We start from the raw sequence: 26,880 nt of genomic DNA, 5'->3' as shown, positions 1-26,880 counted from the left end.
CTCCATCCCTGAACCCCTCCTCTGTCTATACTCACACTTCCTTGATGTTCTCTTTGGTTTCCTGGCTTTAAATACCATTGATGTTCTGACAGCTCCCAAATTTATATCTTTAGCCCAGAGCTCAACCAAGAACTCATCCTCAGCTTCACATCCAACCACTGATCTTTCCCCAAAATGTGCTCCTCAAATAGTCTGCTCCTGTCAATAAATGGTGACCTCGTCCTTCTAGCTGCTTGGCCCAAACACCGTATTATCCTTGTTGACTCCTTTCTTTCTCTCCCCAGGTCCAACCCATCCACATCCTAATGCTGCCAGCTTCTGCTGGTGCCATCCTGGCCCAAGCCACCATGTCCTCTTCTCTGGATTATTTTGGTAGCCTCCTAACTGGTCTCCCTGCCACTGTCCTTGTCCTCCTACAGCCAATTTTCCACACAGTAGCTCAAACAGTCTCTTTAAAAAGGTAGGTCAGACCTTGTCAGTCCTCTGCTAAACATACTCCTAAGGCTTCCTGCCTCATTCAGAAAAAGACTTCCAGCACTTGCACCCCTGCCCCCATGCCCTATCGAGGGTCCCCCTTCCCTGTAGGGCCCTGTCCCATATCTTCCTCTGGGAAAAAAACAAACAAAACAAAGAAAAAAAAACTTCCAGCCCTTTTAACGGCCTAAATGTCTTTCACATTCTGACCATCTCTTCTCTTATTCCCTTCTGCACACCACAACCCACATTAGTTTCCTCTGGCTGCTCTAACACACCACCACAAACTTAGTGGCTTAAAACAACACAGATTTATTCTCTTATAGTTCCGAAGGCCAGAAATGTCAAATCAAGGTGTTGGCAGGGGCTACATTCCTTCTGGAGGCTTCATGGGGAAATCTGTTTCCTTTCCTTTTCTAGCTTCTAGAAACCACCTGCATTCCTCCATCTTCAAAGCCAGCAGCACAGCATCTTTTCTCCTCTCCGATCTCCTGACTCCTTTTCATAAAGAGCAGGAGGCCAATAATTATACCGGGTCCACCTGGATAACCCAAGATAATCACCCTCACCCCATCTTTAGAACCTTAACTTAATCACACCTGCAAATGCCCTTTCCCAGGGATTAGGATGTGAAGGTATCTGGGAAGGCCATTATTTAGCATGCCACAACCCACCCACTTTGACCTCCCTGCTGCTCCTCAAACACAGCTGCCGCACCTGTCTCGAGGCCTTTGCACTTGCTATTCCCCTCCGCCAGAGACCTGCGCAGTTTCTTTCCTTCACCGCTCCTTCAGGTCTTTGCTCAAAAGTCACCTTCTCTGTGACATCTTCCCTGGCCACAAAAAAGTACAACCGGACCACCACCCTCTGCTGTCGTATTTTTCTCCATAGCACTTATCACCATCTGATGCACTCTCTATTTAATTACGTGTTTAGTGCATATAATGTAAGCTTTCTGAAAAGCAGGGTTTTTAGATGTTTTGTTCACAGCTGTATTCACTATCTAGCACAGTGCTGGCACATAGTGAGCCATCTGTGAATAACTGGATGAGATGAAAGAAAAGTCTTTTTTAAAAAAATTGGATTGTTTTTATTCCCAAAGGTCGTATAAACAGCTCAGCTCCTGGCATGTGCTGGCCTCAACAGGTTCTTTCTTATTCAAATGCATTACCTTGCTTTCTGTTTTTTTTTTTTTCTTTTAAACTTTTTAATTATGGAAAGTTTCAGACACACAGAAGTAAAATGAGCAGTATAAACAACTTCCAAGTACCTACTGGTTCAACGATTTATTACTATTTTGCCATTCTTGTTTCATCTGGCTCTCAATCTGTTTTCTAGAGTTGCTTTGCCTCTCCCTAAACCCCTGCTTAAAGGAGGCAGCCACTGCAATTACGTGAATTAAAAGAACTCCTGAAGGTACCAGGTCTTAGGCATACAAGGAATCTTCATATATCTCCCTGACAGCGAAGCCTGGTGGCAAAGGTGAAAGTTAAGAACTAAGGGAACCCTGCCAGCAACCTCAGATCTGCAAAATCACCTCTGCCATGAAAATCAATTCAGTCTCACTTGGCTATGGATTCCTCACTTTCAAAGACTTCATTAAGATTATAGATCTTTAGCTATAAGCACTTGGATTTCAGTTTCTCCTACATGGGCCTCTGGTAAGATTGTAAGATCATATTTTCCTTGAAATGTGAAATATCATAATCTAATATACTGGATTTTAGTTCCAGAATTACTTACTTATTTTGTATCACCTACTTCTTGCTCACTAGTTTTATCAGAAATCTTACATTTTTGACCTCTGCATCTTCCCTCTTTTTCTTAGTTTTTAAATTAAAAAAAATTTTTTTTAGAGAAAAGGTCTTACCCTGTCACCCAGGATGAAGTGCAGTGGTGTGATCACAGCTCACCACAAGCTGAAACTCCTGGCCCGAGTGATCCTCCTGCCTCGGCCTCCCAAGTAGCTGGGACTTCAGGCATGCACCACCACACCTGGCTAATTTTTTTTTTTTTTTTAATTTTTTATAAAGACGAGGTCTTACTATGTTGCCCAGGATGGTTTCAAACTCCTGGCCTCAAGCAATCCTCCCACCTTGGCCTCCCAAAGTGCTGGGATTACAGGCATGAGCCACTGCACTTCACCCCCTCTTGTTTTTTATTGCTTTCTTTATGCACATTTTTCATTTTTCTGCCTTTTACTTGAAAAAACTGGTATTGCTGATGTCCAAGCAGCTAAACTAAAATTACACATTAGGAAATACACAAAACTAAAATATATGTTAAACATGAAAGGGCTGGGCATGGTGGCTCCCACCATGTTCTACAGTTCTGTAGGTATTACCAATGGAGGAAACTGGGGGAAGGGTACATGGGACCTCTCTGTACAATTTTTTGCAACTTCCTGTAGATTTATAATTATTTTAGAAGTTTAAAAAATGAATGTTGGCAAATACCTAAAAACCACTCCTCAGAATTATTCATGTCAGGATATAATGACAGACTTACTTTTCTCATAAAAACCAAACGATTTTTATAATTTTGGAAATCGACAACTTTGTCATTGTTAGTCACTGAAAAATATTATCCTTTAAAGTGCCAGGAATCCTGTGGGCACAAAAAAAGATGAACATAAAATTATAAACAGCGAAATGATAAAGCTGTGCAATGAATTGTCCAACAAATAGCTTTGCTTACTAATAGCCACATTGTTGCTTACTAATAGCCACATTGTTTTCAAGACGTTTCAGCAAGAAATGTTCTCTCAGAGATACTAAGTCCCTCAAGAGACAACTATTGACAGCAAGGGGCTAGAGACGTCAGCATCACAGTGTACAAGGACCGCAAACAAATGCAGCAAGGCTTTAGTTTTGAAAACATAAAGCCTCATAAAGCAGAAAAAGAGGAGAGGACGTGGAAAGGAGGCAGAGTCAGAGTAAAATCAGTTCTCCAGCATAGTCCGTGGCATAATTAAATCTCAAAAGGCCTCCCCCCAGCCAGGGTTCCTTACTGTTAGTCAGTTACCAATTTGGCATAGAGATCTAAGCAAACAGGTTTTCCCCAAGGAAATACATATAGTTCCTGGTGCCAATTCCACATAACTGGCCCAATTTCACTAAAATCCCAAAGTGCCTAGATTAAAAGAGAGAAAAAGAGAGACGGAAAGACAGAAAAGGCAAGCCCCCTCTAAAACAAAATCGTAAAGCAGCAGGGCATTCCATTCAACAGAAGGACTTTTTCCCTGTTTCAAAAATAAAAACACCACAAGAAACAAATGAAAATGCTACTGATTTTTTATGACTTTGTGGTTTTTATTTTAACGATTGAAGAAACAAAGCCAATTCTACAAACTACTGGCCATCCACTGTCATCTTCGTGTAAGAGTTCTATAAAAATCCTGGCTTCCTAGATCACTGCCAACTTAGTCACTGTACCTTTAAGGGGTTCTGTTTAAGAACTTTTTTTTATTCTTTATACATGTGCTCTAAAAACTAGGTTAATAAAACAAAACGAAAAACCCCAAATCCAACTGGCCAAAGAGAGAAGAATTCTGGTGGACAATTGGACTACTGTGTTGCAAATTAAACTGTTCACACCTGCAGAATAATCTCACCAGCATAACCAATCTACCCTGTAATGCAGTCTCTTTGTACCTAAAGGGGATCTGTTCTTCCACTAGATCCTATCTTTCACTGATAAACTCTTTCTTTGGATGAGAAAACTAGCAGCAGATGTGAAAGCCACATGGCTCTCTACAAAGCAGGAGAGCAAAAAGCAATGTTAAAAGAAATGATTCCTCAAACAGCAGCTCACTATCAAGAATGAAGATTTTATCGTCTAATGCTGATTTTGTGTAAAGCAGCTAGCTAACAGACCCTGTTCCAAGACTTCAGCTAACAGCATCAGGCTGAAATCCAGGAGTTGGACTCATTTAGCTACACTCTTGTTTTCAACTCCTGGGAGCAGGGCCAATGTGTAAAGTTAGAATATAACAAATCAAATTTCCAAGGGGAAAGAAAACAATATAGGTACTCTGGCTTAATGCAACTGATAGGCTTTGAGCACAGTTTACACTTCAGCACTTTTTTTTTTTAAGTGAATTTGAGCCTTTAAATAATTTCCATCATTTCCTAAAGACATACACTCTTCATTAAAAAATATTTGCTTTCACTTAATACTGTGGAATACCACAGAATACCAAAAATCTTTTCAAATTTATATTTAAGTAGAAAAATAACTTTGCTTAAGCAAAATGCTTCATAAAGAAATAATGTAACACCAGAAACTCACTAAACTCTCCTGTATCATGTGATTTCACTGAACTGCTATGGAGGTAGCAAGCTCTAGCGTCTAAATTTAGCGTCTAAATTTGGCTACAGTTTTCACCACTCTCAAACTGCCTTAATATTTTGAACTTCACATTGGTGGTGATGCTTTGAATTACAGTGTATACTTTTCCTACCACTCAATTTTACTGAGCCCTTTCTCTTGAAGGTGTAAACAACTGTGTAAAATGCATTATGGAATCCAGGGATGGAAATGGTAACCACTCAACAAACTAATTTTTTGGCAGTTATGGAAAATGGATACTACAGTGTCTTCTAGGAAACACAGTTCATCAAAACCCAAATAAGCAATCATACACACATTTACTTAATAAAAATCAAGGGAAATCTATAAATGTAATATAGCACATTAATAGAGTGATCATTTCAATAGATGCAGAAAAAGCATTTGACAAAATTCAAGATACTATCATGGTAAAATCAATTTTAACAAATTAGGTATAGAAGAAACGTACCTCAACACAATAAAGGCCATATGTGGCAAACACACCACTAATATACTCAACAGTGAAAAGGTGAAAGCTTTTCTTCTATTATAAGATCAGTAACAAGACAAGAATGTCCACTCTCACCACTTTTATTCAGCATAGTACTACAAGTCCACGCCAGAGGAATTAGGCAAGAGAAAGAAAAAGCATCTAAATTGGAAAGGAAGAAGTTGTCCCTATTTGCAGACAACATGATCTCATATATAGAAAACCCTAAAAGATTCCATCAAAACACTGTTAAGATAAATTTTTAACATAAAATCAGTAAAGTTGCAGGATATAAAATCAACATACAAAAATCAGCAGTGTTTCTACACACTAACAACAAACTATCTGAAAAAGAAATCAAGAAAACAATTCCACTCACAATACCTACAAAAAAATAAAATACTTAGGAATAAATTCAACCAAAGAAGTGAAAGACCAGTACATTGAAAACTATAAAAAAAAGATAAACTAAATTGAAGATGCAAATAGACGGAAAGATATCCCATGTTCATCGGTTGGAAAAATTAATACTATTAAAATGTCCACACTACAAGTGATCTACAGATTCGATGTAATTGCTAATCAAAATTCTAAAGACATTTTTCACATAAATAGAAAAAAATAATTATAAAATTTTTATGGAACCAAAAAAGACCCTGAATAGCCAAAGTAATCTTGAGCAAAAAGAACAATGCTGGAGGCATCACACTATCTGACTTCAAAATATATACTACAGGCCAGGTACAGTGGCTCACGCCTGTAATCCCAGCACTCTGGAAGGCCGAGGCTGGAGGATCGCTTGAGCTCAGGAGTTTGAGACCAGCCTGAGCAAGAGCAAGACCCCATCTCTTCTAGGCATGGTGGTGCATCCCTGTAGTCCCAGTCACTTGAGAGGCTGAGGCAAGAGGATCACTTGAGTCGAGTTTGAGGTTGCTGTGAGCTAGGCTGATGCCATGGCACTCTAGCCCAGGCAACAGAGTGAGACTCTGTCTCAAAAAAATAAATAAATAAATAAAATAAAATTATTTAAAAAAAAAAAAAAGAGTACAAAGCTATAGTAATCAAAACAGCAAGGTACTGGCATTTAAAAAAAGACACATAGACCAATGGAACAGAATAGAGAGCCCAGAAATGAACCCATGCATTTACAGTCAATCGATCTTCAACACAGATTCCAAGAACACACAATGGGAAAGGACAGTCTCTTCAATAAAGGATGCTGGGACAACTGGATATCCACATACAGAAGAATGAAATTAGACTCCCATCTCACACCATATGCAAAAAGAAAAAAAATTCAACATGGATTAAAGTCCTAAACATAAGACTTGAAACTATAAAATTGTAAGAAGAAAACATATGGGAAAAACTCCATGACACTGGACTGGGCAATGAGTTTTTGGATATGACACCAAAAGAACAAGCAACAAAAGAAAAAATAAATAAGTGGGATTACATCAAACCAAAAAGTTTCTGCACAGCAAAGCCAATAATCAACAGAGTGAAGAGACAACCTACAGAATGGGGAAAAATATTTGCAAACCATGTATCTGATAAGAGGTTAACATCCAAAATATAAGGAACTCAAACAACTCAACAGCAAGAAAACAAATAACCTAGTTAAGAAATGAGCAAAGAACTTGAAAGACATTTCTCAAAGGAAGACATACAAATGGCCAAGAGATGTATGCAAAATAATGCTCAACATCATTAATCATTAGAGAAAGGCAAATTAAAACCACAATGAGCTACCACGTCATACCTGTTAGAATGGCTATTATCCAAAAGACGAAAGGTAAGTGTTGGAAAGATGTGGAGAAAAGGAAACTCCTGCACACTGTTGGTGGGAATGTAAATTAGTACAGCCATTATGGAAACAGAGGTTCCTCAGAAAATTAAAATTAGAACTACCATATGATCCATCAACCCCATTACTGGATATACACCCAAAGGAAATGAAATCAGTATGTCAAAGAGATATCTGCACTCCCACATTCATTGTAGCATTATTCACAATAGCCGAGATACAGTGTCTATAGTCTAAGTGTCTATAGCCAGATGAATAAAGAAAATATGGTGTGTTTATATATACACACACACACACACACACACACACACACAATGAAATACTATTGTCTTAAAAAAGAAAGAAATCCTGTCATTTACAAAAATATGAATGAATTTGGAGGACATTATGTTAGGTGAAATAAAGCCAGGCAAAGAAAGACAAATATCACATGATCTCACTTAAATGTGGAATCTAAAAAAGTTGAACTCATAGAAATAGAGATTAGAATGGTGGTTACCAGGGGATTTTGGGAGTGGGAGATTGGGAAGATGTTAGTAAAAGAATACAAAATTTCAGGGCCGGGCGCGGTGGCTCATGCCTGTAATCCTAGCACTCTGGGAGGCCGAGGCGGGTGTATCGCTCGAGGTCAGGAGTTCGGGACCAGCCTGAGCAAGAGTGAGACCCAGTCTCTACTAAAAAATAGAAAGAAATTATATGGACAACTAAAATATATATATACAAAAAATTAGCCGGGCATGGTGGCGCATGCCTGTAGTCCCAGCTACTCGGGAGGCCGAGGCAGTAGGATCGCTTAAGCCCAGGAGTTTGAGGTTGCTGTGAGCTAGACTGACGCCACGGCACTCACTCTAGCCCGGGCAACAGAGTGAGACTCTGCCTCAAAAAAAAAATAAAATAAAATAAAAATAAAAAAATAAAAAATAAATAGACTCCCATCTCACACCATATGCAAAAAGAAAAAAAATTCAACATGGATTAAAGTCCTAAACATAAGACTTGAAACTATAAAATTGTAAGAAGAAAATATATGGGAAAAACTCCATGACACTGGACTGGGCAATGATTTTTTGGATATGACGCCAAAAGAACAAGCAACAAAAGAAAAAATAAATAAGTGGGATTACATCAAACCAAAAAGTTTCTGCACAGCAAAGCCAATAATCAACAGAGTGAAGAGACAACCTACAGAATGGGGAAAAATATTTGCAAACCATGTATCTGATAAGAGGTTAACATCCAAAATATAAGGAACTCAAACAACTCAACAGCAAGAAAACAAATAACCTAGTTAAGAAATGAGCAAAGAACTTGAAAGACATTTCTCAAAGGAAGACATACAAATGGCCAAGAGATGTATGCAAAATAATGATCAACATCACTAATCATTAGAGAAAGGCAAATTAAAAACACAATGAGCTACCACGTCATACCTGTTAGAATGGCTATTATCCAAAAGACGAAAGGTAAGTGTTGGAAAGATGTGGAGAAAAGGAAACTCCTGCACACTGTTGGTGGGAATGTAAATTAGTACAGCCATTATGGAAACAGAGGTTCCTCAGAAAATTAAAATTAGAACTACCATATGATCCATCAACCCCATTACTGGATATACACCCAAAGGAAATGAAATCAGTATGTCAAAGAGATATCTGCACTCCCACATTCATTGTAGCATTATTCACAATAGCCGAGATACAGTGTCTATAGTCTAAGTGTCTATAGCCAGACGAATAAAGAAAATATGGTGTGTTTATGTACACACACACACACACACACACACAATGAAATACTATTGTCTTAAAAAAGAAAGAAATCCTGTCATTTACAAAAATATGAATGAATTTGGAGGACATTATGTTAGGTGAAATAAAGCCAGGCAAAGAAAGACAAATATCACACGATCTCACTTAAATGTGGAATCTAAAAAAGTTGAACTCATAGAAATAGAGATTAGAATGGTGGTTACCAGGGGATTTTGGGAGTGGGAGATTGGGAAGATGTTAGTAAAAGAATACAAAATTTCAGCTAGACAGGAGGAATAAGTTCAAGAGCTCTATTGTACAATATAGTTACTATAGTTAATAATGTATACTTGAAAATCTTTTTTCCCCTATATGCATGCATGCGTGTGTGTGTGTGTGTGTCAATACTTGAAAATGAGTAAGAGACTTTAAGCGTTCTCACCACAAAAAACGAAATGTGAGATAATATATATGTTAATTAGTTTCAGCCATTTCACAATGCATACATATTTAAAAACATCATGTTGTACACAGTAAATATATATAATTTTTACTTGTCAATGTAAAAAAATAAAACATATTTTTTAAAGAAGAAAAATTATACACTCCTGGCCAAAAAGACAAGAAGAGAACAATTTTAATGGCATAAAAACCTTTGTCTCTCAAAGTGTGGCCAAAGCCACATTCACATCACCTGGTTACAAAGGTAAACTATCAGGCCCCACCCCACACCTCCTGAATCCAAACTTGCTTTTTATCAAGACTCCCCCACGATTCGTACACACAATGAAGTCTGGCCTGAATGATACATCTCATCACTCCACTCCACAGGCATATGTCCCAGAGTGAGCACGAGATGGGTGACACTGATCTGCAGTTCCCTCGGTGAGTCTCAGTTCTCACGCGCCTTACACCTCACTGAGTGGGACTCTGGTGTTTCAATGGTATCTTGGCCTGTGCACCTAAAATATGACTTCACCATTCTGTCCCCGGGCTGACCCTCAGCTACCAACCTAACAACTGGCTTGATTTAACCAAGAGTTCACATCTTTGCATTAAAAACTGTGAGAACATTAACAGCACAGGCAAGCTCAATAAACGCTAAGCACAGAGCTGTCAGCCTCTAGCACGCTGCCACAGGTCAGCCGTAACTCAGACTGCAGAAGAGAGCTCTTGAGTAGACGGTCACAGAAAGTGGTACACACCAAGTGGTGATGCACAACACCACCCTTTAAGGTCAAGGTTGCTTTCCTTCAAGTAAACTTGCTAACCAATTCACTGATTCTGTAAAGCAAAGCTCTGTTACCCAGGATCTTCCTATACTTCAATCACGCACTTAGGAAAATCCTGAACATGTTAATGACGGCTTACCTGTGCGCACCTTCCTAGTTCTTTCCTGTTCAGATACTGAAATATATTGATTGCCAATTCATAAGGCAGTTGGATATCAAAGAAGGGCACATCATCCATTTCATTCTGAGGAGAAAAAAAGAAAGACAGTAAGTTTACGATTCCAAGATATGAAAATAATTCCTATTTACAGGCCCTTTAAATGACCAGAGATATTCTTAGGTGGTGACAAGGGAGATGAAGCTGTTTCCCAGGAGAGAAGCGTCCTCACTTTTTCCTGAAGGAATCATGGAACTAATTCAGAACTTGCCAGGCACTCTCAATTCTGACCCCCAAACCACCCCTCCTCACATTCACTTATGAAATCCACATGACTGTTTCCCATAATGCTTCAAAAGGAGAAGCAGGGGTGCTATCTTACGTTCTGGGGTACACCACAGGAATCAGTACAAAGGTCTGTGGGAAGCCTCCTGCCTTCTATGGAAAGGTGAGCAGCAGGTGGCCCAGAGAGTGAGCCTTGGAATCAAGGAGGCCACCCCGCCTCCCAGGAAAACCACTATACCCCCAACTTGGAAGGCAGTGAGCACCCACAGCTGGAGAAATGCTGCCCGAGGTCACTAAAAGGTTTCCATCGGGAAAAGAACAGGGCTGTGAACGTGAGCAAAAAGTAAATAAATGGAACACTGCTCCTGATTGAGATGGCGAACACCATCTCTCCTTGGCCCTGGAGAAGCACAAGGTTTCCTAATGCTCTCAGGGGCTTACGCTGGTTAACCTGAGTGAGCCAGAGCAAACAAAGCAGTTCTTCTTTGGTGTCATTTATTAATGCAGAGAAATTAGAGCTCGCCTGCCTTTGGATAAGCAATTAGAGATGAGGTAACAGGCTTTATTTGAGAGATAAGGCTGTCATGACCATCCTGGTAGCACAAAGAAATATGAGTGTGAAACAGAAAAAAGCCAAGTGTGCACATGTACCTCCCTGCCTGTTCCCAAATCCACCTGCCAAGGCTCACTTTGGTATGTGCTTCTGCAAAGCTAGGGAAAGCTGCATTCTTTGTCCCAACAGAACTCGCTTAATAACATTCATTTTTAATAAGCTTTGACTGACAACAATGACTTATTGGTTGCAAGAAAATTGGTATTCACCACTCAAATACAACAGTCTTATGTATCACAAGGCTGTAGCCTTAAAATAGAAAATAGTATCAGCATTTTTAAGGGAGTATGAGCACTGACTTAGACCCTACCAAGGCTCAGGGTAAAGATTTTTCTGGAATCATGTTTCTATTCATCTAGGAGTCTCAGGTCTAAAAGCTAATCCAGAGCATAAGAAGGAAATGTGGTATGCAACTACAAAAACAGTGCAAAGTTAAATAGGAAGGCCAAAAAGGATCTCTAGAGGAAAAAAGAAAAAGAGTTGACAATTCTCTGTGGGCAAAGAAGGAACAGAATGTTAAAGCAGGAGAGAAATGTTGGCCATAAAGAAAAAAACAGGGAAAAAAAATCTGCAAGTTCAATTAGAAGACACAGGGTCCTTGCCCAAAAAAATAATGCAAAGTCATTGGTCTAATGTCAGGCTAGGTCCCCTCACACAACTAACTGGCTTCACTCATCAAGAAAAAGAGCCATCACTTTCTCTCTCAGCCCAGATACAACTTGAGACTCAACACAACACTGGAGGGAGTCACTGCCCATTAAGGAAAGCTCCACACAAGACAAGATGTTCCTTTGCAAAACTGAACTTCCTACGGCTTTCTCTGTGGTATTATTTTGATTTTGTGAAACGGAGAGACCTGCCTACTTTACCTACTTGGTAAAGAAACAAGAGAACAATGTTCCTTATCCTCATACAACCAGAACAAAGGCAAAGAAAAGCCTGCACTCACTGCAACTGAAGTTTCATTTAGCTTTTCACCGTTAAGAGACTTGCCAGGCATTGCTTTCTTCAATTGGTCCCAGTAAGGACTCAATGTGAACTGGTTTCTGAACTTGACACAACTCTGATGAGGCAGGAGACAGCATCCGCTTTGTTTTTAGTTATTCTGGTGCAGAAAAGTCACACTTCTAGAAGCAGGAGCCTTCCATCTTTTGCCTGTTCAGCTGGCCTATTCTCCGTCCTCACCCTGGAAGATAATAATGGCTCTGTCTTAGCATAACCCCAGCCCTGCCACCATTATCTTGATCCCAACCACCACAATCTCTGAGAAACAGCAGAGCACGGTTCAAACTGATTCAGAGCAAAGATTCAAACTGATAAACCTGTTCTGCCACCTTACCAGCCAAGCGACTGGGCCAAACACTTCTGAGCTTCCTCATCTGTAAAACAGACAAAAGCACTCTATGAAATAACTATGCTATTAGGAATAAAATGAGACTCCACACTGGATCACTGGTAATTAATGCACGTACTGTGATGGTTCTTGACTATTAGAAAGTTCTGGAGGGCAACCACTGTTTCAAAGCACTGAATTGTAATTATGTAAATACCAACATAACACAGCCAAACTTTTTTTTTCTCCAATCACTGTGCTCTTACAATTTATGATCTAAACTCCAAAACAGATCAAGTCCCAGACTTCCATGTAAATGACCTTCCCTGTTGCTAACCACTGGCTGGGAAATGGCAGGGGGGGAAAAAAGAAACCAATATACTACAGGAAGATCCACATCTTAGGAAAGATGTAGACCCATGAGGTCAGGAGACCAAACGCTGACGTTTCATGCTGCACACTTGGAATAATTCTGGCAAGACATTCTATCACAATGGCTCTTACAGTGGATGCAGCAGCGGGTCACTCAGATCTCCCATCAGGTCCCAGACATTGATGCCCCTGGATGAAAATGGTGCGTACTGTTGACTCATAGCTGAGTTGCTTCCTAGGCATTGCCTTTGGCCAAACAAGCTGCTTTGTCCAAGTTACATCCCCTCCCCGAGGGCAGCCTGCACTCGATGAATAGTCAATGCCTGGGCACAAAGGCCTGGCCCCCTGCCTCAATTCGGGACCTCTCTGAAAGGCTGACCCACTGAAGCGCCTACATGCAAATCTCCATCTCAGAGTCTGTTTTGTGCAAAGTCCAACCTTTTTTACCAAAACCACAGATGTGACTCATGATAGTCTTGTGTTCAACACATTCCCAAGGGTTCCTATGCACAGCAACGCCAGAGACATTAGTCTAGATAGCCTACTTCCCTCTCCTCTACTGAAGGAGGCACACTGGAATGCAGGTAATTGAGAGTTATGTTATTACACAGACAGCCAACAAAACAGAGTAAATTTAAGGATAAGTAAATGATTCATAAACTTCAGTTTGTTATTAGTAACATATCATTTGGGAAACACCTTATAAAAGACAGAGTTATGAACATGTTTGACCTGAGGCTGAAAACACAACTTTTTTATATAGGTAGGCATGATTTCACAAGAATATGAAGCCACATTCTGGACAAAGGCTGTAGCCTGGTAACCACATAAATCCTAATACTGTAGCAGCAGCAGAATGTCCTAAGCACTCTGATCTGGTACTTCCCATGGTCCACAAATGTAGGTAAAAAATACTACTTGCTACTAGTGTGCAGAGAAATATCTTGTTTCTAAAAGATGTTCCCAACACACACAAAAAATGTTTGAGGTGATGGACATGCTAATTACCCTGATTTGATCATTGCACATTGTATATATTTATTGAAATGCCATACTGTACCCCATATATAAGTACAATTATAGTATCTCAATTAAAAATAAAAATAATAAAAATAAATAAAAGATGCTATCAGACTTCAGCCACCTAGACTCTTATAAAGCACACAGCCATCCAAAGTTATGGGCCACATTAATCTGACTCTATATTGACTTAAAAACATGAAAATGGACAACTTGGCATTTCAGAAACAAAGATATTTCAAGAAGGAAGAAATTAAAGGCATTGTAAATACTAATACAGGGAAACTCGGTCACACTTTAAAAATATCAATGTGACTACAATGTTTAGAGAGAATAATTTCATAGTAATTTAACAGCTCCCAGCAATGTCAGACCGGCCAAATTTATTCTATGGAAGACCAATAAATTCAAAGTATTAACATTCCTTCAAATTTAAAGAAAAGTATCTAATTTATAACATACAACCTGGCTTTTAATTCCTTGACAATGACTCAGATGATGATTCTCTATCAGTATTGGTGACTCTTGTCCTGTGTTAAACATCAAAATCACCAGTAGAGTTCAAAAAAAGTGCTCAAGTTCCCACCAAATTTCCAGACTTACTGCTTAAACATCTCTTTCTCAGGGCATCCTCAAGTACATTAAAAGTTGAGAACCACAACTCTAAATCACAGGCAGATATAAAAATCAATCCATTCCCTCTTTCCTAATCAAGCAAAAAAACCCACAAAGGGGTCATATTACTTTGTTAATTTGAAGTCAGTGAATACTAGATTTTCCCAAAGTCTACTGGACTTACTCCAAAAATGCTGAGAGAAATTGCAAATAGATCCATCCCCAGGGAGGCTGATTTGTACTCCTGTGTGCTAATGTAAGACTAATTCTGTAAATGGATTGGTTTTTTGCCTTACTGATAGAAATTTAATCTGTCTTCTCTTGTTTAACAGAAGAAGGGATAATCACTAAGAGCCAAATCAGTAAAAAGTAAAGAAACTGACTTAAGGTTTTTGTTCCCAATGTACATCTCCAGGGCAGAGAGAACATGAAAGATCTCTCTAGGTGCTGTTTTAAGAAACTGAGAAAAACACCTTGAGTTTAAATAAGAGATCTGTAATACCATTTCTATTAAATTTGTGACTGAAAGGAGACAGTTTTCTAAAGTTTATCTCAACTTTCCACACACTGCAGAAGCTGAACAGAGCGGACCCACACAATCTCAACCAGAGAGAACGGACTTCCAGTTTCACCTGTATCTTCTTTGAGACCAAAAAAATTGGTTGGCTAGGGGAAAAAAGTCTGAAATGCTGTCAAGATAATCAGGCATCTGTTTACAATCCCCAATTTGTCTCAAAATACATAGTCTTATACAAAGAAAAAAATGTCAGAAATACCAACTCGTTGACAGTGGTAGCCTTTGAGCAATGACATTATGAGAGATTTTTGTTTTCTTCTTTCTATTCTGCTGAATTTCCTAAGTATTTCTACAGTGAGCATTCAATATTTTTACAGACATGGCAAAGCAGTACATTTTTTTAAAAATAATTTATGTTCACAACACTGTTTGAATTCAGGGTCACGCCAGGGACTGCAGGGAGGGAGGTGCTGTTAGCAAATGTACGAGAAATGGCGTCTACACTCAAAGAGCTAAAATCGTTCATAGAGGTAAGTCATCATCATGTAAAATGGAATAAATACGGGAGACTACAGAAGGCAGTACAGATAGTCCCCTGAGGTATTCCAAAATTCATTAGTAAGTTGGCTATTTAGAACTTGGAAATCATTTCTCCAAAGAAACAATGCTACAAAGAGCGGTTAAGCTCCCAAGCAGTCCACAAAAAGCCAATTTATCTCTTAACATTTAATCTAATCCCTATGCCTAGCTGTGAGGAAAAGCAAAAGGTATTCAATAAAAATCTGTTGATTGCGTGTGTGGATGATTAACTGAACTATCACACTAGAGAATCTAACCAGCCCAGTGCCTTACACACAGTAGAAGCACAATAAATGTCCATGGGATTTATTTTTTTTTTTTTTAAACAGGAATAGGCTTTTCAACTTCAAGATACATTCTCATCCCCCTGGGGACGCTGGCAAGGGAGGGAGAGAATGCCAGAGCAAAGGACTGGGGGAGCCAGTGCTGAGGGAGTCCCAGGAGCCTGGGTGTGGCAGTGAAGGAAGTTGGTGTGAAACAAAACAGGCTGGACCTTTGCTTTGAAAGCCCCTTTTTAGTCTAAACTGGCATCAGCGCTTTAGGACACAGTCAGGAGAGAAAACAGGGAGAGAAGGTTCAGATCCCAGAGGGGTGTGGATTTGTCTGTGCAAATCCAGGTGGTTGTGCTTGGGTGCCTGTGCTTGGATCACGCCTATGATCCCAGGGCTTTGGGAGGCTGAGGCAGGAGGATCACTTGAAGCCAGGAGTTCAAGACCAGCATGGGCAACAAAGTGAGACCCCCGTCTCTATAAAAAAAAGCTTTTGTAAAAACTAGCCAAGTGTGGTGCTCCCACCTATAGCTCTAGCTATTCAGGAGGCTGAGATGGGAGGATCGCTTGAGCCCAGGAGTCTGAGGTTACAGTGAGCTATGATCACCCACTGCACTCCAGCCTGGGCAACAGAGCGAAACCCCATCTCTTTAAAAAAAATTTTTTTTTGTATTAGTTACCAACAATTAAAAATGAGAAGAGTTTGTGGGGTGGACTGTAATAACAGTCCCTGACTTGGTCATGCCTCCCTGAATCCAAGCACTTGGCTAAGTCCACACTGACTCTGGGGTTGACCATATGACTTGCCTTAGACGATGTGACAATAACACTGTCTTCGATTCCCCTCTCTCTATAATGAGACTTCAAAAGCACCTGGGCATTGGGGCTTGCCCTCCTGCAGTTCTCAAAACACTTAGAAGGCCCACATGGGGCTAAGTTGCTGGATGACGAGAGCCTCATAACCCAGACCTACACATCTACCGAGAGAGAGAGAGACACACACACACACACACACACACACAGCCAACTAGCCAACTCCCAAAAGCAGAGCTGCCTAGGTGACCAGCAGTTAACCTCAGACGTGTGACCTCACCCATACCCAGCTCAAACTGCCACCATGCAAAATGGTGAGCTAATAGTGGTTATTTTAATCCAAAGTTTTGGGGTGGTTTTTTTATGCAGCAAAAACTGAAGACTCGAAATAAAAATACATATTCTCAATTTTTAAAAAATCTAAAGGTCTTACAACACAGGACCACATTCCTACAAGGCAACAACCAGCTAACATGGGCAGTGGCACCACCTTTAGCCCAGCCATAGCATGTATTTCCCAGTCTGTCACTTCCTATCAGCTCACCCACGCTGGATCAAGTTGAGCTGCTACATGTCATTTCAGTTGGATGTTGTTTTATTTATCGTAACAAAGAAAGTGAAATACTATATTCCACATACTACAGGTACTATCAAAAGTGAAAAAACCAGTATAACCACTTTGGAAAACTGTCAACATCTACCAAAGCTGATATATGCATACCCCATGACTCAGCAATTCCACTCCCAGGTGAACGCTCAGGAAAAATGTGTACACATTCCAAAAGATGCACAAAACATTCACAGTGGCACTGCTAGTGACAGCCCCAAACTGGCTACTAACAAATTAGCAAAAATGCCTATCAACAGAATGAATAAAATGTGGTACATCTATAGGGATCAATCTCACAGATAATGCTATACACAAGAAGCCAGACACAAAAGAATATGTGCTCTGTGATTCCACTTATATATAGTTCAAAAGCAGATGAATTAAAATGTGTTTATAAGTCAGGTGAGTGGTTACTGTTGGGCAGAAGAGAACATGGGGTGGGGGTGGGGTTCTGACATGCTGTTCTGTGACCTGGGCGCTTACACAGATGTGTACACTTGAAAATTAGTTGAGCTGTACATTTATGATTTGTACACTTCAATAGTTAGATTAGAAAAAAATTTTAAGAAGTGGGAAAACCAAACCAAGTTTGGCCACGTTTCAAGACATTTCCTACACTGACATGTTTAATGTGACCAAAAGAATGGTTGCCACTATGAAACAAACCATAAAACTATGGCTGGAATCTGAAAAAGATTAACACCTGATGAGCTGGGGGAAAAAAGGACCCAATATATAACACCTAGCCTACTTCACTCATCTGCATCACCTGCCTGACCCCTGTGGGCTTTGGGCTTGCAACCATTGACATAGGAATCCAAGCCTTTTCTATTAATTTTACCAGCATTTCTCAGACTGAAAATACTGGGTAGGTTTAGTGTCTCTTAAAAAATCAGTTACTTTCCTAATGTTCATCTACCAGATGGGGTTGAAAACAGCCACTGGAGAGGGCTGTTTTGGCGAACTGAAGAAAATAATGTCTTCGAACCCTTAAAATAGTACCAAAGAGAAAGTAAGCACACAAAAAATTATTATTGCTTTATTGTAGCAGTGTTACTAATGACTGCAAAGTATTTTTAAAAAGTAGAAGTGCCCCAGAGTTTGGATGTTGCTCACAGCACAGCCTAGTAACACCTAATGTGGTGATTCTGAATGGGGCAGAGACAATGCATTCCAGGGAGACAGGGTAGGCTTTATCCAACTAAACATGAAACTTAGATTTTGCTGTCCCCTCCATTTTCAGCACACAGTTGACCTTTGAACACGGGCTTGAACTGCATGGGTCCACTTATATGCAGGTTTTTTCCAATAAAAGTTACACTGTGTTTGCCTCCCCATCCTCCTCTTCCACTCCGAGACCAATCCTTCCTCCACGGCCTACTCAACGTGAAGGTGACAAGAATGACGACCTTTATGATGAGCCACTTCCATTTAATGAATAGTCAACATTTGTTCTCTAGCTTATTGTAAGAATACAGTATATAATACATATAACATATAAAATATGTGTTAACCAACTGTTAATGTTATCGCTAAGGTTTCTGGTCAACAATAGGCTATTAGTTGTTAAGTTTTGGGGGATCAAAAGTTATAGGCAGATCTCCACTGGGGGGGGAGGTCAGGACCCCTAACCCTCACATTGTTCAAAGGACAACTGTACTTGATTTATTTTTAGTACTGATGCCTCCCTCAGAAGTGTTACAGCTGAAAAGCATTGAGAATGAGGCTAAACCACAGGAGAACAGATAGTAGAGTACAATGTCTGACTCTAGATCATTCCAATCAGATTTCTGGACCCCTCCCCCAGCAATTGAGTCAGCAGCAGGTCTGGGGAGGGCCCACCTGTATTTTAACAAGGCCCCAGGTGCTTCTTATGCCAACTCAAGTTTCATTTGGTGAAATGTGGAGTCCAAAAAACCTGGGCCCAAATTCAATGCCCAGAATTTTTTCACTGGGTGACCATGGGCAAATGACAGAAAATCTCTTGGAGTTTCTTCAATTGTAAAAGGAGAGTTAAAATCTACTCACAGGATTGTTGTATTAGAATTAAGGCAGAGCACAGGAGTCGCCACTTCGTAAAAACTCAAATAGTAGCTATCGTTATTTGAATAAAACTACATATTAAATAAAATATGCAATTATTTCTTGAAACAACTTGCCACTTAAAGAATTATTCCCAGTTGGAAAGCTGTAGGGGTTTCCTTCGAGCCTAATTTAAATCAAACTCTGGAAGGCCGAGGCAGGAGGATCACCTGGGCTCAGGAGTTCGAGACCAGCCTGATCAAGAGCGAGACCCCCTCTCTACAAAAAATAAAAAAAATTAGCCATGCATGGTGGCACACACCTGTAGTCTCAGCTACAAGGGAGGCTGAGGCAGGAGGATCACTTGAATCCGGGAATTTGAGGTTGCAGTGAATTATGATGACGCCACTGCACTCCAGACTGGGTGACAGAGCAAGACTTTGTCTCAAAAAAATAAATAAATAAATAAAAAGTTGTAAAACAAACTGTTAAAACCAGCTGTCTTGTCCTAACTCTTAACCTGGGAGTCGAAGATGGTCATGGATGCATTTCAGGTGATCTTGATTTTAACAACTTCGTGAAGGGGGCTATTTTTAGTGGAGAGAGGATCCCAAGATTCTCCAAGGGATCCATGCTGCACAAAAAGATAAAAAAAACTCCACACTAATGATAGTGTCCAAAGGACTTTTCCTCCTTTTTCCCTTTTTACTGTTTTAATTTTTTTAAATATATGCAGTTGGAAAAATTACATAGCACAAACAATATAAAAAGAAAAGTTAAAATTCCTTCCTATCGATTACCTGGGTCCTCCTCTTTAAAAACAACCTTTGTTGTTTTGGGTTTTTTTGATAAAGGCCATTCTCACTGGCGTGGGTGTGGAGAGACAGGAACACTAATACACTGCTGGTGGGACTGCAAACTAGTGCAACCTCTGTGGAAAGCATTATGGAGGTATCTTAAACAGATTCAAGTAGACCTGCCATTTGACCCAGCAATCCCATTACTGGGCATATACCCAAAGGAAAAAAGGTCATTCTGTAACAAAGGCACGTGTACCCAAATGTTTATAGCAGCACAATTCACAATAGCAAAGATGTGGAAACAACCCAAATGCCCATCAATACATGATTGGATTAGTAAACTGTGGTATATGTATACCATGGAATACTACTCAGCTATAAGGAATGATGAAGATACAACATCTCTATGGTTCTCCTGGAGAGAGTTGGAACCCATTATATTAAGTGAAGTATCCCAAGAATGGAAAAACAAGCATCACATGTACTCACCAGAAAATTGGTTTCCTTGATCATCACCTAAATACAAATCTGGAAACGACACCAATTGGACATCAGACTGAGGTGGGGGGTGGGGGAGGGGATGGGGGTATGCCTACACAATGAGTGCATTGCGCACCGTTTGGGGAGTGGTAACACTTGAAGGTGCTGACTCGGGAAAGGGGGGGTGGGGAAAAAAATATGAAACTATTGTTTTTAACTTGCACTGTTCACTTAATAATTTATCATGAACATTTCCCATATTATTTCATATCATTGTACAAGAAATAATGTATACATTATGAGGACATACTGTATCTAACAAGATATACTGTTAGACTCTTTGATTCTGTAAAATTAAATAAAAAAAAAAAAAAAAAAAACAACCTTTGTTAAAAGCTTAGGTATCCTCCACAAACAGAATTGTCAACCTCATACTTATTAACATTCTAGATTGGATAATTTTTTGTGGGTGCTGTCCTGTGCACTGTAGGAAGTTCACGAGCACCCCCGACCTCTACCTATTATATCCCCAGTAGCACGCACACACACACACACACGTTGAGGCACCCCAAAATGTTCAAATCTGGGTAACAAAATCGCTCCCGGTTGAGAACCACCGCCTCCAGAGATACCCCATGCATGCACAAACATAGGTGTGTGTGTGTCTACTCATTTTCTCCGACAATTGGTGGCACAAGGAATTACCTTCTAACTTATTGCGGGGATTTGTATGGGGGCCGGGGGGACCGGCCAAGGCCTGGGCAGAAGGCGACGGCCACTCACCAGGTCGCGGATGAGCTGGTCCACCAGCTGCTCTCCGCCCCCAGCGCCGCCCTCGCGAGCCGGAGGAGACCGAGAACGGCTCGCCGCGTCCTGCCTCTCCGCCCGAGTTGCCCGCGTCGCCGGGGGACGCCCCGCGCCCTCCAGGAGGCCCTGAGCCAGTGCCAGGTAGCCTGAGGCCTGCTCGCCGCGCCCGGGAGCCACCTCTGGCCTCCGCGCCCGCCGCTCGGCAGCCTCGGGCCGTCGCCGCTTCCTCAGCGCCTGGGCCTGCGCCAGCTCCTCCTGCCAGCACCGACGGAACTCCTCCAGGCTGTGGTCGTCCATCGTCGCCGCTCCCGGGACTCCACGTTCTCCTCAGTCCCTCTGGGTGCCACGGGACAGTCCCTCCACCGGAAGTTTCCGCCGCGGCCGGAAACCAGCGCCGCCGCGGCTCTTGAGTTCCGGATGGACGCCACGCCCCCGCCACGCCCCCTGCAGGGCCGCTTGGCGCACTTGGCCGCCCCCGGGTTTGCGGCGCCCAAGGCCAGAGTCTGTGTCGGGACCCCTCACCCGGTGGGCTCTCCTGCCTGACTTTGCCAAACTCAGACTGTGCACCAAGCACTGTTCCTTCTTCAACAAACATGCATTGAGCGACTACTGTGTGCCAGACACTCAGAATTCAGCATTTAAATCTGCAAAAAAAAAAATCCCTTCCGATTTAGAGTTTGCGTTTAAATGGGAGGGGAGACTTTAAATCAGTGGTAGGTGTTATGAAAAAAAGAAATAAGGTAATAAAATGATTGGCAAGGGGGCGGGGACTAAGGTTTAAGGATTGTAAAGACCTGTCTAAGGAGATGTAATTTAAAGTAAAATCTAAAGGAGAGAAACCAGCCAAAGGAAGATAAAATCTCAAGAGAGAGATTTTCAGGAGGAACTACAAGTCCAAGGGCTGTAAGGTGAGAAAGAAAGTAGCATACAATGGTTTCGTCTTCCCGTCTAACGATGTTTGTACCCTCTATTCTCTTAGCAGAGGAGTCCCCCTCCCAACCTGGTTAATTCCAACACATCTTTCATATCTCAACTCACACCTCATTTAATCTTCTAACCCCCACTCAAAAAACATTAGGTCTGCGTGTTTTTCATTCTCACAGCATCCTGTACTTCTCATAACACAATTTGTAATTTCATATTTATGTGATTATAAATATCTCCCTTCTCTTCTAGACTGTCCACTCTTAGCTTGGAGGCTGGTGATTACCAGATGCTCAATAAATATTTACTAAATGAATAACAACCCTTTAGGATGAGCACTTTTGTTGTCCCCACATAACAGATGAGGAAACTGAGGCATAAAAATTCGAGACGCTTGTCCAAAATCATACAGCTAGCTGGTAATTTTCAGATCCAGAATTTTAACTTTTTTAAAACTCTGGACCTGACCTGTGAATCATTAAATCATACCACCCAAATGCCTAAGCCAGCTAGAAACCACACGGCTGCCTCTAGTTACCGAGATTTTTTTTCAATGTAGTGACATTAATGGCATGGCTCAGGCTCCAGAGTCAGACACACAGATTTAGGTGGGAATCCCAGCACCCTCGTTTACTCACATCTTCTTTCTTCCAGCAATTTCACTTCTAGGAATTTATGCTAAGAGAAGAAAATTGAGGATGAGTTCAAAGAATTCTCATGAGAGTGTTCACTGAAACATTGTTTGTAGTACTGAAAATCAGAAGCAATCTAACTCTTCAACAGTGGGACATTGGTCAAATAACTTATGCCCCGTGAGATGTAAGAAAGATCATAGCTAGGATGCCAGCTCCGTGAGAACGGAGGCCTGATCTATCTTGTTCATTGTTGTTTTCGGCACTCAGTACAGTGTCTGGGACATATAGTAGCTGCTCCAGTATGTAACGAATGAATAAGTGAACTACTGGGAAGCTATTAAATTATATGTTGGAGAAGAAAATTTAATCACATGAAAAGAATTTCACAATATAACGAGTACAAAAAGTCAGGATACATAACTGTATCTACAGTATGATCCCTGTTGTATTTAAAAAAAAAAAGAAAAGAAAAGAAAGAAAAAAGTGTGTGTGTGCATTTTAAAAGGAAGAATATACACCCAGATCTGACCAGAAGAGGTTTCTAGAGAGGGTAAGATTATGCGTAGTTTTAGTGGGGTTTTTTTTTTCTTTATCTGTATGTTCTAATTTTCTACGGTGAATGTTGTCCTAGCCTGGCTTCCCCCAGAAAGCACAGCCTGAGCCCTGGATTTTCAGGCAGCTAGTTTATTTGGAGAAGTGATTTTAGGGAAGAGTCAGAGACTGGGAAGAGTAAAACAGGGAAAGAAAGTTAATCCAAAAAGCATTCTTTATTGGTCCTACTGTGGGCAATTTAGGTTCTATCCCACTAGGACCTTTTAAGAAGCCTTAAAGAACACACCTGGGAATTGTCCTCTTAAGAGCTAAAAGAAAGGAGTGTTTATCCACTGACTTTTATCTCCTATTAAAGAAAGGTCAAACCTGGAGTTTTAACAATCTCTCACTTAAGCTCCTCTCACTTCCTCTTGATGCAGATGTGTGTTCTCACCCTTAAAGAACTTGAGAGCCTGCTTGTTGTTGGAGACCTTGAACAGCTCCAAGGTGTACCACTCACGTGAGGACCAAGACACACACCCCTTAGATCATGTCCTGCATTAACTGTGTGTGCTCAGCAGGGGCAGCAGCTCTGCCTGGGCTTGTTCACATTCTTGGTCACCTCGTCCTTTGTTGAGACCCACAGCCACAGGGCAGCACGGGGCCATGGCTGCTGCCAAATAAATATTCTTTTTGTAATAAAAATAAAAATAATGAGCTTTTTTCCCCCAGACATTCAGCTAACATCCCGTGCATCCTACATGCTTTCCATATGGAATCCAAGGGTGAGTCGGACTTGCTTTGATTATTTACATGCGAGTCAAAAGCCAAATATGGCTCTTTTGATATTTCTAGAATTTATGGAACATCTAATATTTAAAACAAAAGCAAACTGGAGGCCAGGCATGGTGGCTCATGCCACCGTGATCCTAGCACATTGGGAGGCCGAGGCAGGAGGATCCCTTGAGGCCAGGGACAAACTCAAGACCAGTCTGAACAAGAGCAAGACCCTATCTCTACTTAAATTAAAAAAAAAATTTTTTTTTAAATAAAGCAAAATGGAAAAATGTTGCCTTTTTCTCGGTATTGCCTATCATTCACTAACAATATTTTTGTTGATTTTATATCTTTCCAATAGTAAATTCCTGAGCCCCATTTCCTCAAATGAAAAGTAAAGATAAAAATATCTTCCCTTCAGAGTGACTGTGAGGCTGACAAAATGCCTGTGAAACTCTTAGCATCCATAAAGCACGAAGAAGGTATTCAATGATGATAGCTTTGATCCACAGTAATATAGTCTTGGCAGATAGAGATTGTGTCTCATCTATGAGCTGTAAGTCTGGTATTCCACAGGCCCCATCTTTTTCCATATCGAGGGTGTTCCTTGCAAGCTCCATCTGTTAAAGTTCTTTAGTTGCAAGCAATAGTCACCAAGTCTTGCTACCTTAAGAAAAAAGGAGTTGAACTTGGAGGATTGGCTCACAAAGTTAAAAAGAGGAATAACCAGACTCTTGGAATGCCAAGATCCAGATCAGATTCAGGGATTTCATCACAGGAATTTATGAACCATCTCTGTAGGAGGAGCTCACTGCCTGTATTCCATCTTCTGGGATTCAAACTCCCCGAGCAGAGGTTCTCGGCATGTGGTTCCCAGCCCAGTAATATCAGGGAACTTGCTTGGAATACAAATTCTCAGCCCAGACTACTAAATCAGAAACTCCTGGGGTCCAACCCTAGCAATCTGCATTTTAACAATCTCCTTAGGCAATTGTGATGCACAATCCAGTTTGAGAACCCCTCTTGTAGGCCCACCTGAATGGCCTGATTGAGTCATAGTCCCAACTCTTGATTGGGGAGTAGAGTGGGGAGGGGTTTACAATAGGCTGGATTTCCAGGACCACCTGAACTGAGGGAGGCCGAGTTCCCCAAAACAGAAGAAGGAGGAAGGTATGTAGGGCCAAAACTACAACATCTACGAGGCTATCATAGGAGAGGGACTCTTTGAATTCAGTCTCAGTGTCTGCCCATTGTTGATATGTGGTGTGTTCCCCTAGGAATCCCAGCTCAGCTTCTGCTGGAGCCCCAGAAAGATGGCAGAAACATGGCCATCATCTTTCCCCCAAGTACCTCCTAGCAGCACACCCATCTTCCTCAGCCCAGTCACACACTGGACTACAGAGGCATTAAGAACTCCTGTACTTTTGAGTCTGGTAGGTCTCAAAAACATAGAGAGGGTTGGGGCATGAGCAGAGATTATTAATTTATTTGTTCTCATGTACAAGGTAAGAAAATGTACCAGTCTTCTATTACTACTGTAACAGATTGACTTAAAACAACACACGATTATTCTCTTACAGTTCTAGGGGCCAGAAGTCCAAAATCAGTTTCACTGGGCTGAAATTAAGGTGTTGGCAGGGCCATACTCCCTCCAGAGGCTCCAGGGGACAATCTGTTTTCTTGCCTTTTCCTGCTTTTAGCACTGCATTCTTTGCATTCCTTGATGCCTGGCCCCTTCCTCCAACTTCAAAGCCAGCAGTGAAGCATCTTGTTTCAGTGGTCACATCGCTTTCTGTCCCTGTACCCAATCTCCCTTTACAAGGATACTTGTGATTACAAAGGGCTTCTCTGGGATGATCTCTCCATCTCAAGATCCTTAATTTAGTCACATCTAGTTTACATTGATACCTCCTTAGCTCTTGCGAGCAGACTGGAGGATCGCACCTCATTTGGGATCACGAATGTGTGAAGAACACCAGAAAATTAATATGAAAATGAGTACAAGAAATGGTGATGATTTTAAAGTACGGTGTCTAGAAAGATGAACAAAACATCAGAATGATCTACGTGGCCATTCTGAATATCAACATTACCCTGATGCATTCATTGCTATAGGTAGTATTATGCTCTGTTGCTGTTTTATGCTTTCCTATTAGCAAAATATAAAATCCTGCAAAAAAAGAAAAACCACCTTTGGGCTTAAAAAAAAAAGAAAAAGAAAAACGATCTGTAGCAAAAAAGAAAAAAAAAACCAATTTGCTGTTCTTGAGAACTTTCCCATCAATAATTCCATTTCTTAAAAATGCTGCACAGACGGGATTCAGTGTCAGCTGCCACTTGCAGACTTAGTCATTCAAAAGGAGGTTGTCCCATATGGAACCCCCCTCTCTTCCCACCTCTCTTTTTCTCTCTTCCATCCCCTCTTGCTCTTATCAAAGGCCCCTCCCTTTGAAAGTGTTACCCTCCCCCAAGGAAGGGACAGGTTCTTTTTCTTGGGTCCCTTTTCTTTGTCTTGAAAATTCAGGTACAGCCTGGTGCTCACAAGAGATGCTTTGCTCAGCCACTGTTGGCACAGAGGGAGGAGGCGGTGGCTCTGGTCCGCAGGATGGGTGTTCGCTTTCCAGCTCAGACGCTGGGACAGCAA

At 41.0% G+C, this 26,880-nt stretch overlaps 1 protein-coding gene across 2 annotated transcripts in view; it reads right to left on the bottom strand.

Moving 5' to 3' along the window:
• The window catches only part of FBXW8 (F-box and WD repeat domain containing 8), a 103,968-nt gene extending 82,249 nt beyond the window's left edge, over window positions 1–21,719 (bottom strand). The window contains exons 1-2 of one of the 2 annotated variants that reach the window (XM_069496910.1): window positions 21,346–21,719; window positions 10,217–10,321 (exon numbers count right to left, since the gene is read on the bottom strand). In XM_069496910.1, the coding sequence (XP_069353011.1) occupies window positions 10,217–10,321; window positions 21,346–21,666 (426 nt within the window). In that variant the 5' untranslated portion in view covers window positions 21,667–21,719. The remainder of the gene's footprint in view (window positions 1–10,216; window positions 10,322–21,345) is intronic. The other variant, XM_069496911.1, reaches the window with a different exon arrangement.
• Window positions 21,720–26,880: the final 5,161 nt, after the last annotated feature.

The sequence above is a fragment of the Eulemur rufifrons genome, chromosome 21, assembly GCF_041146395.1.
Source record: "Eulemur rufifrons isolate Redbay chromosome 21, OSU_ERuf_1, whole genome shotgun sequence".
Lineage (NCBI taxonomy): Eukaryota > Metazoa > Chordata > Mammalia > Primates > Lemuridae > Eulemur > Eulemur rufifrons.
Note: the sequence above shows the minus strand (reverse complement) of the source record. Positions and strands in the feature narration are given on the sequence as shown.